Consider the following 13,694-nt stretch of genomic DNA (forward strand, 5'->3'; position numbering starts at 1 on the left):
TGCTGCTTCGTTCGCCCAGTAGCCAGTAGGTTCGGACCTTGCCTTTGCCCTGGGAAAGAGATGGATTGAGACATGAGGAGCGTTGTCCATGCTGTAAAGAATGAGTAGAACTTGTCTACAGGACAGTAGCATAACTACCAGGGTCGCAAAGGTCCCACTTTCGACCGAGCCCTGCTTTTCTGCCACTGTGGGGGGACCCTAGCCCCTCCCCCCTCCCCTTTGAAGTTGCTTTCAAATTTACGGGAAAGGCGCCAAGCGCCATAACGTCACTGCGCACCGCCCAAGCCAAGCTCAGCCGATTACTAATGGGCCAGCTCCAGGGCGTCCCTCCTTATATCAGTGTCTTCACTCCCCTCTTACATCAGTGAACCCCTTTACCTTATTCCCTCTGCAGACTCTGGTGTAAAGAGGAAATCTGATATCAGGGGGATCTCGGGTAAAGAAGAACCCTGCAGACTCTGATGTACTGTAAAGGGGAACTCTGATGTTAAGGGGGCTCTGGGAACTCTGACGTAAGGGGGCTCTGGGAACTCTGATGTAAGGAGGAACTCTGTTGACTCTGATGTAAGGAGGAACTCTGTTGACTCTGATGTAAGGGGGAACTCTGTTGACTCTGATGTAAGGGGGAACTCTGTTGACTCTGATGTAAGGGGGAACTCTGTTGACTCTGATGTAAGGGGGAACTCTGTTGACTCTGATGTAAGGGTGAACTCTGTAGATTCTGATGTAAGGGGGAACTCTGTTGACTCTGATGTAAGGAGGAACTCTGTGCACTCTGATGTAAGGGGGAACTCTGTGCACTCTGATATAAGGGGGAACTCTGTGGACATTGATGTAAGGGGGAACTCTGTAAAGGGCCCCAGGATCAGTGGGAAAGACCCTGGGCTTGGGTCAGGGAGGCCCTTCATAGTTTCTTGCACCAGGGCTCTGAAGGTTCTAGATAGGCAAGATGTCCATTACCTTCATCTCCACGTCACCTCTGAGTTCCAAATCAAAGCAGCTGAACTCTTCTAGGACATTTCGCGTGTCTGTGGAGACGTGGATCTTCAGGGCTACAAAACACAAAAATATTGACCACATGAAGGCAGAAGGATGGGAGGATCCTGGTCAGAATTGGTCACACATGATGATGGACCATAACAGCTAAAGCAATGGAGACATTTGGTGCTTTAGTGGACATTTTAATAACATCTAAGAAAGTCCAACAGGAAGAGACGCTCCAAACAGAGCCCAGACCTCCACCTTTCTGGAATCTTGAAGTGAAAAAGTCCTACCTTCTAGGATCCTCAAGAAACATCTACTGCCCCCCTCCCCCACAAGAAGACGACAAGAGTGGGCAATACAAGTTGGCATCTTCATATACCTCACCCAGACAGGCAATCTCACCTTCACCATTGGACTCCATGCGTGATGCTGTGTTCACCGTATCTCCAAAGAGGCAGTATCGAGGCATCTTAAGGCCCACCACTCCGGCACAGACGGGACCTAGACAGAAACAAAGCTGTATGACAAGCAGAACCACCTGGGATTATTATACAGGATTACATGATGGACCCTCATAGTAGCTTTACCAGCTAGGGGGTTCCTGCCTTTCGTGCACCTGTCCCTTCCCCCACTTCCTCGATGATCTGGGAACCACTCTGCACTGCAGGAGTGGAATCCAAGACAGGTCACTGCATTCTCCTCCGTATTTCTGACATATAGTAAGCCTCATGTAGTGTCTATACTAAGAAGTTCCTCACAGCCACCTTCGGACTTACCCAACTAGTGATGTAGGGAGAGAGGAAGTCACACAGCACAGATCCAGGTGAGCAGATCCATCCACTGCAGAGGTGAGGAGCTCTGTGGAATCTGGCTGCAGGGGATTATTCTGTGACCCCTGTGCATGGCAACGACCTCTGTGTATGCTGTAACCCCTGTGTCTCCAGTGAACCCAGTGACAACTATGTCTCCAGTGTCCCCTGCACTCCTGTGTCTCCAGTGTCCCCTGCACTCCTGTGTCTCCTGTGCCCCTGCACTCCTGTGTCTCCTGTGCCCCCTGCACTCCTGTGTCTCCAGTGACTCCTGCACTCCTGTGTCTCCAGTGACTCCTGCACTCCTGTGTCTCCAGTGACTCCTGCACTCCTGTGTCTCCAGTGTCCCCTGCACTCCTGTGTCTCCAGTGTCCCCTGCACTCCTGTGTCTCCAGCAATGGCGACCCTAGGGGGGGGCAGAGGGGGCCCTGACCCCCCCCCCCCCCCCAACATTATGCTGTGCCCCACCATGTGCCCCCCCCAAAAAAAAAAAATTATTTTTTTTTTTTTTACAAAAAATCAATGTCTAAGAGGGAGAGAGTCCCCAGTCAGCTCCTGCGGGTGATTCCTCCCCCCTCCCTCTGCTCGCTGACACTGCATAATGCGAGCATTCACACAACCACGGCCGCCTGATCTGCTCCTTCACCTGCATCCTCATTGGCAGGGAGAAGAGCGAGTTGCAGGAAGGACTCCACCAGGACTCTCAGTTACTAAAAAAACAGACTGATTTCTCCCGTCCTTAGGACAGGAGGACCAGCCTGTAAATTCCAAGAGATGCCAGACCAGCGCTGTCAATAGCAGGACAGCAAGAGGAGGCTGGGGAACCCCACAGTGGCAGAACACCAGGGCCCGGAAGCAAGACAACCTTTCCAACCCTGATAGTTCTCCCACTGCTTTGGATCCTTATATTTTCTTGATATGCTGGTGACATATATCTCTTGTTTTCTGCCACCCTGGGGGGGGGCCCCAATACAGTAGGAAGGGAGCTCACTGCAGAACATGTGAAAGGGCCCGTTGTGGGGTCGTAGTAAAGGGCCCCAGGATATATATATATATATATATATATATATGCATTTTATAGTTGCCCCCCTACTTTTGTCCCTGTCCCCCCATGTGCCCCCCCTAAATTTGAAAGCTGGAGACGCCACTGGTCTCCAGTGTCCCCTGCACTCCTGTGTCTCCAGTGACTCCTGCACTCCCGTGTCTCCAGTGACTCCTGCACTCCTGTGTCTCCAGTGACTCCTGCACTCCAGTGTCTCCAGTGACTCCTGCACTCCCGTGTCTCCAGTGACTCCTGCACTCCTGTGTCTCCAGTGACTCCTGCACTCCTGTGTCTCCAGTGACTCCTGCACTCCTGTGTCTCCAGTGACTCCTGCACTCCTGTGTCTCCAGTGTCCCCTGCACTCCTGTGTCTCCAGTGTCCCCTGCACTCCTGTGTCTCCAGTGACTCTTGCCCTCCTGTGTCTCCAGTGACTCCTGCACTCCCGTGTCTCCAGTGACTCCTGCCCTCCTGTATCTCCAGTGTCCTCTGCATTCCTGTGTCTCCAGTGACTCCTGCACTCCTGTGTCTCCAGTGACTCCTGCACTCCTGTGTCTCCAGTGTCCCCTACCTCCTGTGTCTCCAGTGACTCCTGCACTCCTGTATCACCAGTGTCCCCTGCACTCCTGTGTCTCCAGTGTCCCCTGCACTCCTGTGTCTCCAGTGACTCCTGAACTCCTGTGTCTCCAGTGTCCCCTGCACTCCTGTGTCTCCAGTGTCCTCTGCACTCCTGTGTCTCCAGTGTCCCCTGCACTCCTGTGTCTCCAGTGACTCCTGCACTCCCGTGTCTCCAGTGACTCCTGCACTCCTGTGTCTCCAGTGTCCCCTGCACTCCTGTGCCCCCATGACTCCTGCACTCCTGTGTCTCCAGTGTCCCCTGCACTCCTGTGTCTCCAGTGTCCCCTGCACTCCTGTGTCCCCAGTGTCCCTTGCACTCCTGTGTCTCCAGTGACTCCTGCACTCCCGTGTCTCCAGTGACTCCTGCACTCCTGTGTCTCCAGTGTCCCCTGCACTCCTGTGTCTCCAGTGACTCCTGCACTTCCGTGGCTCCAGTGACTCCTGCACTCCTGTGTCTCCAGTGTCCCCTGCACTCCTGTGCCCCCATGACTCCAGCACTCCTGTGTCTCCAGTGTCCCCTGCACTCCTGTGTCTCCAGTGTCCCCTGCACTCCTGTGTCCCCAGTGTCCCTTGCACTCCTGTGTCTCCAGTGACTCCTGCACTCCCGTGTCTCCAGTGACTCCTGCACTCCTGTGTCTCCAGTGTCCCCTGCACTCCTGTGTCTCCAGTGACTCCTGCACTCCCGTGGCTCCAGTGACTCCTGCACTCCTGTGTCTCCAGTGTACCCTGCACTCCTGTGCCCCCATGACTCCTGCACTCCTGTGTCTCCAGTGAGCCCTGCACTCCTGTGTCTCCAGTGCCCCCTGCACTCCTGTGTCCCCAGTGTCCCTTGCACTCCTGTGTCTCCAGTGACTCCTGCACTCCTGTGTCCCCAGTGTCCCTTGCACTCCTGTGTCTCCAGTGTCCCCTGCACTCCTACGTCTCCAGTGACTCCTGCACTCCCGTGTCTCCAGTGACTCCTGCACTCCTGTGTCTCCAGTGACTCCTGCACTCCAGTGTCTCCAGTGACTCCTGCACTCCCGTGTCTCCAGTGACTCCTGCACTCCTGTGTCTCCAGTGACTCCTGCACTCCTGTGTCTCCAGTGACTCCTGCACTCCTGTGTCTCCAGTGACTCCTGCACTCCTGTGTCTCCAGTGTCCCCTGCACTCCTGTGTCTCCAGTGTCCCCTGCACTCCTGTGTCTCCAGTGACTCTTGCCCTCCTGTGTCTCCAGTGACTCCTGCACTCCCGTGTCTCCAGTGACTCCTGCCCTCCTGTGTCTCCAGTGTCCTCTGCATTCCTGTGTCTCCAGTGACTCCTGCACTCCTGTGTCTCCAGTGACTCCTGCACTCCTGTGTCTCCAGTGTCCCCTACCTCCTGTGTCTCCAGTGACTCCTGCACTCCTGTATCACCAGTGTCCCCTGCACTCCTGTGTCTCCAGTGTCCCCTGCACTCCTGTGTCTCCAGTGACTCCTGAACTCCTGTGTCTCCAGTGTCCCCTGCACTCCTGTGTCTCCAGTGTCCTCTGCACTCCTGTGTCTCCAGTGTCCCCTGCACTCCTGTGTCTCCAGTGACTCCTGCACTCCCGTGTCTCCAGTGACTCCTGCACTCCTGTGTCTCCAGTGTCCCCTGCACTCCTGTGCCCCCATGACTCCTGCACTCCTGTGTCTCCAGTGTCCCCTGCACTCCTGTGTCTCCAGTGTCCCCTGCACTCCTGTGTCCCCAGTGTCCCTTGCACTCCTGTGTCTCCAGTGACTCCTGCACTCCCGTGTCTCCAGTGACTCCTGCACTCCTGTGTCTCCAGTGTCCCCTGCACTCCTGTGTCTCCAGTGACTCCTGCACTTCCGTGGCTCCAGTGACTCCTGCACTCCTGTGTCTCCAGTGTCCCCTGCACTCCTGTGCCCCCATGACTCCAGCACTCCTGTGTCTCCAGTGTCCCCTGCACTCCTGTGTCTCCAGTGTCCCCTGCACTCCTGTGTCCCCAGTGTCCCTTGCACTCCTGTGTCTCCAGTGACTCCTGCACTCCCGTGTCTCCAGTGACTCCTGCACTCCTGTGTCTCCAGTGTCCCCTGCACTCCTGTGTCTCCAGTGACTCCTGCACTCCGTGGCTCCAGTGACTCCTGCACTCCTGTGTCTCCAGTGTACCCTGCACTCCTGTGCCCCCATGACTCCTGCACTCCTGTGTCTCCAGTGAGCCCTGCACTCCTGTGTCTCCAGTGCCCCCTGCACTCCTGTGTCCCCAGTGTCCCTTGCACTCCTGTGTCTCCAGTGACTCCTGCACTCCTGTGTCCCCAGTGTCCCTTGCACTCCTGTGTCTCCAGTGTCCCCTACACTCCTACGTCTCCAGTGACTCCTGCACTCCTGTGTCTCCAGTGACTCCTGCACTCCTGTGTCTCCAGTGACTCCTGCACTCCTGTGTCTCCAGTGACTCCTGCACTCCTGTGTCTCCAGTGACTCCTGCACTCCTGTGTCTCCAGTGTCCCCTGCACTCCTGTGTCTCCAGTGTCCCCTGCACTCCTGTGTCCCCAGTGTCCCTTGCACTCCTGTGTCTCCAGTGTCCCCTGCACTCCCGTGTCTCCAGTGACTCCTGCACTCCTGCGTCTCCAGTGACTCCTGCACTCCAGTCTCTCCAGTGTCCCCTACACTCCTGTGTCTCCAGTGTCCCCTACACTCCTGTGTCTCCAGTGTCCCCTGCACTCCTGTGTCCCCAGTGTCCCTTGCACTCCTGTGTCTCCAGTGACTCCTGCACTCTTGTGTCTCCAGTGACCCCTGCCCTCCTGTGTCTCCAGTGAGCCCTGCACTCCTGTGTCCCCAGTGTCCCTTGCACTCCTGTGTCTCCAGTGACTCCTGCACTCCTGTGTCCCCAGTGTCCCTTGCACTCCTGTGTCTCCAGTGACTCCTGCACTCTTGTGTCTCCAGTGACCCCTGCCCTCCTGTGTCTCCAGTGAGCCCTGCACTCCTGTGTCCCCAGTGTCCCCTACACTCCTGTGTCTCCAGTGTCCCCTGCACTCCTGTGTCCCCAGTGTCCCTTGCACTCCTGTGTCTCCAGTGACTCCTGCACTCCTGTGTCCCCAGTGTCCCTTGCACTACTGTGTCTCCAGTGACTCCTGCACTCCTGTGTCTCCAGTGACTCCTGCACTCCTGTGTCTCCAGTGACTCCTGCACTCCTGTGTCTCCAGTGACTCCTGCAGTCCTGTGTCACCAGTGTTCCCTGCACTCTTGTGTCTCCAGTGTCCCCTGCACTCCTGTGTCCCCAGTGTCCCTTGCACTCCTGTGTCTCCAGTGTCCCCTGCACTCCTGTGTCTCCAGTGTCCCTTGCACTCCTGTGTCTCCAGTGTCCCCTGCACTCCTGTGTCTCCAGTGACTCCTGCACTCCTGTGTCTCCAGTGACTCCTGCACTCCAGTCTCTCCAGTGTCCCCTACACTCCTGTGTCTCCAGTGTCCCCTACACTCCTGTGTCTCCAGTGTCCCCTACACTCCTGTGTCTCCAGTGTCCCCTACACTCCTGTGTCTCCAGTGTCCCCTGCACTCCTGTGTCTCCAGTGTCCCCTCTCTGTGCCGGTATCAACAATGACTTCTGCCTCTCCATTGTCTACTGAGCTTTCTGTGTCACCCAGCAGCCAGTCTCAGGAATTGACTCCAGAGCCCCCTGTGCCATCCTGTGCCTCCAGTACACTCCTTGTGTCTCTGCGACACCTGCACCTCCATGAAGCCTCAGGTACCCCCTTGTATTTCCTGAAGTGCTTCTCTCCCAGTGGATAGGGACGCCTGTCTGTGACATCCAGAAGCACAGCTAGTTCTGGAGAATGTCACAGTGTGTATGACTGTAGAGGTCCAGCTCTGGACAGGACAAGGTCATAGGTTCTCTATAAGCAGGTGATATACTTGGCCCCACCCTCTCCTCACCTGTATTAATTCCTATCCGAAGTCGCAGCTGCTGAGTGGGACGATGCCGGATTTTAAACGTCTTGACGGCGTCCAGCAAGGCCAGAGACATCCGTGCGATCTCACCGGCATGGAGCTTCCCATTCCGAACCGGCAGCCCGGACACCACCATGTACGCGTCACCGATCGTCTCCACCTAATAAACAGCGACAGCCATCATCCCCAGAAGAGACCAACTGGGAAGTCCAAACCCTTCCTCTACTGGACATCTCAGTACCGTAAAGGAGGCCTCCGCCTGCAGGGCTTACCTTGTAGACGTCGAAGTTGTCTATGATGGCATCAAAACAAGTGTAGAGATCATTCAAGAGCGTGACCACCTGAAAGAGGAAGCGACTTCGTAAGACAAAAGAGGAAAAGGAGGAGCATGGGGAGTCAGGAGAACGAAAGAATCACTCCGCACCAAACTGATATTTCATAGAAATCCCCCCAATAGAGTCCCGGAGAGAGAGAGAGAGAGAGAGAGAGAAGAGAGGAGAGGACACTCTCAGGGGGTGAGACTCTGCATCTATCAGTGGTAGGAGGGGTCTGAGTTTTGTGGAGAGTATTGATCACGTGACTCTGGAGTACCTGCATTGGCGTACTTTCAGCCGATAGTGCCGTGAACCCGACAATGTCGCTGAAGTAGATGGTGACGCTATCAAAAGCCTCGGCCTGAACCGTCTCTCCTCTCTTCAGCTGCTCAGCCACAGAACTACAAGGATGGAAAGAAGCACCATGACCATTCATAACTATTCCTGCTGGAGGACTCTGCTCCTTCCTCTAGAACTCTCCTCTCCTGAAATATTCTGCTCTGCTGGAGGACTCTGCTCCTTCCTCTAGAACTCTCCTCTCCTGAAATATTCTGCACTGCTGGAGGACTCTGCTCCTTCCTCTATAACTCTCTTCTCCTGAAATACTCTGCTCTGCTGGAGGACTCTGCTCCTTCCTCTATAACTCTCCTCTCCTGAAATACTCTGCACTGCTGGAGGACTCCTCTCCTTCCTCTATAACTCTCCTCTCCTGAAATACTCTGCTGGAGGACTCTGCTCCTTCCTCTATAACTCTCCTCTCCTGAAATATCTGCTCTGCTGGAGGACTCTGCTCCTTCCTCTATAACTCTCCTCTCCTGAAATACTCTGCACTGCTGGAGGACTCTGCTCCTTCCTCTATAACTCTCCTCTCCTGAAATACTCTGCTCTGCTGGAGGACTCTGCTCCTTCCTCTAGAACTCTCCTCTCCTGAAATACTCTGCTCTGCTGGAGGACTCTGCTCCTTCCTCTATAACACTCCTCTTCTGATATACTCTGCACTGCTGGAGGACTCTGCTCCTTCCTCTATAACTCTCCTCTCCTGAAATACTCTGCTCTGCTGGAGGACTCTGCTCCTTCCTCTATAACTCTCCTCTCCTGAAATACTCTGCTCTGCTGGAGGACTCTGCTCCTTCCTCTATAACTCTCCTCTCCTGAAATACTCTGCACTGCTGGAGGACTCTGCTCCTTCCTCTATAACTCTCCTCTCCTGAAATACTCTGCACTGCTGGAGGACTCTGCTGCTTCCTCTATAACTCTCCTCTCCTGAAATACTCTGCTCTGCTGGAGGACTCTGCTCCTTCCTCTATAACTCTCCTCTCCTGAAATACTCTGCACTGCTGGAGGACTCTGCTGCTTCCTCTATAACTCTCCTCTCCTGATATACTCTGCACTGCTGGAGGACTCTGCTCCTTCCTCTATAACTCTCCTCTCCTGAAATACTCTTCTCTGCTGGAGGACTCTGCTTCTTCCTCTAGAACGCTCCTCTCCTGAAATACTCTTCTCTGCTGGAGGACTCTGCTCCTTCCTCTATAACTCTCCTCTCCTGAAATACTCTGCTGGAGGACTCTGCTCCTTCCTCTATAACACTCCTCTCCTGATATACTCTGCACTGCTGGAGGACTCCTCTCCTTCCTCTATAACTCTCCTCTCCTGAAATACTCTGCACTGCTGGTGGACTCTGCTCCTTCCTCTATAACTCTCCTCTCCTGAAATACTCTGCACTGCTGGAGGACTCTGCTCCTTCCTCTATAACTCTCCTCTCCTGAAATACTCTGCACTGCTGGTGGACTCTGCTCCTTCCTCTATAACTCTCCTCTCCTGAAATACTCTACACTGCTGGAGGACTCTGCTCCTTCCTCTATAACTCTCCTCTCCAGAAATACTCTGCTCTGCTGGAGGACTCTGCTCCTTCCTCTAGAACTCTCCTCTCCTGAAATACTCTTCTCTGCTGGAGGACTCTGCTCCTTCCTCTAGAACTCTCCTCTCCTGAAATACTCTTCTCTGCTGGAGGACTCTGCTCCTTCCTCTAGAACTCTCCTCTCCTGAAATACTCTTCTCTGCTGGAGGACTCTGCTCCTTCCTCTAGAACTCTCCTCTCCTGAAATACTCTTCTCTGCTGGAGGACTCTGCTCCTTCCTCTATAACTCTCCTCTCCTGATATACTCTTCTCTGCTGGAGGACTCTGCTCCTTCCTCTATAACTCTCCTCTCCTGATATACTCTGCACTGCTGGAGGACTCCTCTCCTTCCTCTATAACTCTCCTCTCCTGATATACTCTGCACTGCTGGAGGACTCTGCTCCTTCCTCTATAACTCTCCTCTCCAGAAATACTCTGCACTGCTGGAGGACTCTGCTCCTTCCTCTATAACTCTCCTCTCCTGAAATACTCTGCTCTGCTGGAGGACTCTGCTCCTTCCTCTATAACACTCCTCTCCAGAAATACTCTGCTCTGCTGGAGGTGCAGCACACAAAAAGAAGCAAAGTTTGGGTAGGCCTGTCTCCTCATACTCACTGGGGAAGTATCTGGTAGAGGAGAGCCTCAGCCTTGCGTTTCTCCTCTAGGTACGCCTGCGTCCGGTCCTCCACCAGCTCTTCCAGGTTATTGGCGTACTGCTCCATGCGGGACAGCAGATTGTCCAAGATGTTCGAGCTGTTCTCCCTGCAAACCATAGACATGACAATGTACTCATAGGACCACCACCAACAGACATGACAATGTACTCATAGGACCCCCAACAGACATGACAATGTACTCATAGGACCACCACCAACAGACATGACAATGTACTCATAGGACCACCAACAACAGACATGACAATGTACTCATAGGACCACCACCAACAGACATGACAATGTACTCATAGGACCACCAACAGACATGACAATGTACTCATAGGACCACCACCAACAGACATGACAATGTACTCATAGGACCCCCAACAGACATGACAATGTACTCATAGGACCACCAACAACAGACATGACAATGTACTCATAGGACCACCACCAACAGACATGACAATGTACTCATAGGACCCCCAACAGACATGACAATGTACTCATAGGACCACTACCAACAGACATGACAATGTACTCATAGGACCACCAACAACAGACATGACAACGTATTCATAGGACCACCAACAACAGACATGACAATGTACTCATAGGGCCACCACCAACAGACATGACAATGTACTCATAGTACCACCAACAACAGACATGACAATGTATTCATAGGACCACCAACAACAGACATGACAATGTACTCATAGGACCACCACCAACAGACATGACAATGTACTCATAGGACCACCAACAACAGACATGACAATGTACTCACAGGACCACCACCAACAGACATGACAATGTACTCATAGGACAACCAACAGACATGATGATGCACTCATAGGACCACCAACAGACATGACAATGTACTCATAGGACCACCAACAGACATGACAATGTACTCATAGGACCACTACCAACAGACATGACAATGTACTCATAGGACCACCAACAACAGACATGACAACGTATTCATAGGACCACCAACAACAGACATGACAATGTACTCATAGGGCCACCACCAACAGACATGACAATGTACTCATAGGGCCACCAACAGACATGACAATGTACTCATAGGACCACCAACAACAGACATGACAATGTATTCATAGGACCACCAACAACAGACATGACAATGTACTCATAGGACCACCACCAACAGACATGACAATGTACTCATAGGACCACCAACAACAGACATGACAATGTACTCACAGGACCACCACCAACAGACATGACAATGTACTCATAGGACAACCAACAGACATGATGATGCACTCATAGGACCACCAACAGACATGACAATGTACTCATAGGACCACCACCAACAGACATGACGATGCACTCATAGGACCACCAACAGACATGACAATGTACTCATAGGACCACCAACAGACATGACAATGTACTCATAGGACCACCACCAACAGACATGACGATGCACTCATAGGACCACCAACAGACATGACAATGTACTCATAGGACCCCCAACAGACATGACAATGTACTCATAGGACCACTACCAACAGACATGACAATGTACTCATAGGACCACCAACAACAGACATGACAATGTACTCATAGGGCCACCACCAACAGACATGACAATGTACTCATAGGACCACCAACAACAGACATGACAATGTTTTCATAGGACCACCAACAACAGACATGACAATGTACTCATAGGACCACCACCAACAGACATGACAATGTACTCATAGGACCACCAACAACAGACATGACAATGTACTCACAGGACCACCACCAACAGACATGACAATGTACTCATAGGACAACCAACAGACATGATGATGCACTCATAGGACCACCAACAGACATGACAATGTACTCATAGGACCACCACCAACAGACATGACGATGCACTCATAGGACCACCAACAGACATGACAATGTACTCATAGGACCACCAACAGACATGACAATGTACTCATAGGACCACCACCAACAGACATGACAATGTACTCATAGGACCACCACCAACAGACATGACAATGTACTCATAGGACCACCACCAACAGACATGACAATGTACTCATAGGACCACCACCAACAGACATGACAATGTACTCATAGGACCACCACCAACAGACATGACAATGTACTCACAGGACCACCAACAACAGACATGACAATGTACTCATAGGACCCCCAACAGACATGACAATGTACTCATAGGACCACCACCAACAGACATGACAAAGTACTCACAGGACCACCACCAACAGACATGACAATGTACTCATAGGACCACCACCAACAGACATGACAATGTACTCATAGGACCACCACCAACAGACATGACAATGTACTCACAGGACCACCACCAACAGACATGACAAAGTACTCACAGGACCACCACCAACAGACATGACAATGTACTCATAAGACCACCAACAACAGACATGACAATGTACTCATAGGACCACCAACAACAGACATGACAATGTACTCATAGGACCACCAACAACAGACATGACAATGTACTCATAGGACCACCAACAGACATGACAATGTACTCATAGGACCATCAACAGACATGACAATGTACTCATAGGACCACCACCAACAGACATGACAATGTACTCACATGACCACCACCAACAGACATGACAATGTACTCATAGGACCACCAACAACAGACATGACAATGTACTCATAGGACCACCAACAACAGACATGACAATGTACTCATAGGACCACCAACAGACATGACAATGTACTCATAGGACCACCAACAGACATGACAATGTACTCATAGGACCACCAACAACAGACATGACAATGTACTCATAGGACCACCAACAGACATGACAATGTACTCATAGGACCACCAACAGACATGACAATGTACTCATAGGACCACCAACAGACATGACAATGTACTCATAGGACCACCAACAGACATGACAATGTACTCATAGGACCACCACCAACAGACATGACAATGTACTCATAGGACCACCAACAGACATGACAATGTACTCATAGGACCACCAACAGACATGACAATGTACTCATAGGACAACCAACAGACATGATGATGCACTCATAGGACCCCCAACAGACATGACAATGTACTCATAGGACCACCACCAACGAACATGACAATGTACTCATAGGACCACCAACAGACATGACAACGTATTTAAAGGACCACCAACAGACATGACCATGTACTCATAGGACCACCAACAGACAAAACTCGAATTCTGTACAGAAGGCCGAATGTAACCACGCAACAGAAGGACCTTGAAGAAGACGGACTACAGAAGACCAGCAGGGTTCCTTCCTGCTGCTAAGAGTAAGAAAATTAGGCTACCAGATCACCAGGACTAGTCAATATCGGAATAACATTGCCTGGTCTCACCAAACTCAATTTCTGCTGCAACATATAGATGGAGAGCCAGAATTGGATGTCAGTCGTCCACACTAGTG

General features: G+C 52.1%; 1 protein-coding gene across 1 annotated transcript in view; it reads right to left on the reverse strand.

Moving 5' to 3' along the window:
* NPR1 (natriuretic peptide receptor 1) overlaps positions 1-13,694 on the reverse strand; it is a gene marked incomplete at its 3' end in the record, with an annotated part of 181,475 nt that continues 167,781 nt past the window's right edge. The window contains 7 exon segments of the mRNA XM_073608649.1: positions 1-49; positions 961-1,052; positions 1,387-1,485; positions 7,336-7,510; positions 7,623-7,691; positions 7,942-8,065; positions 10,177-10,323. Of these exon segments, the coding sequence (XP_073464750.1) occupies positions 1-49; positions 961-1,052; positions 1,387-1,485; positions 7,336-7,510; positions 7,623-7,691; positions 7,942-8,065; positions 10,177-10,323 (755 nt within the window).

Source organism: Aquarana catesbeiana, linkage group LG13 (assembly GCF_042186555.1).
Source record: "Aquarana catesbeiana isolate 2022-GZ linkage group LG13, ASM4218655v1, whole genome shotgun sequence".
NCBI classification, from domain to species: Eukaryota; Metazoa; Chordata; class Amphibia; order Anura; family Ranidae; genus Aquarana; species Aquarana catesbeiana.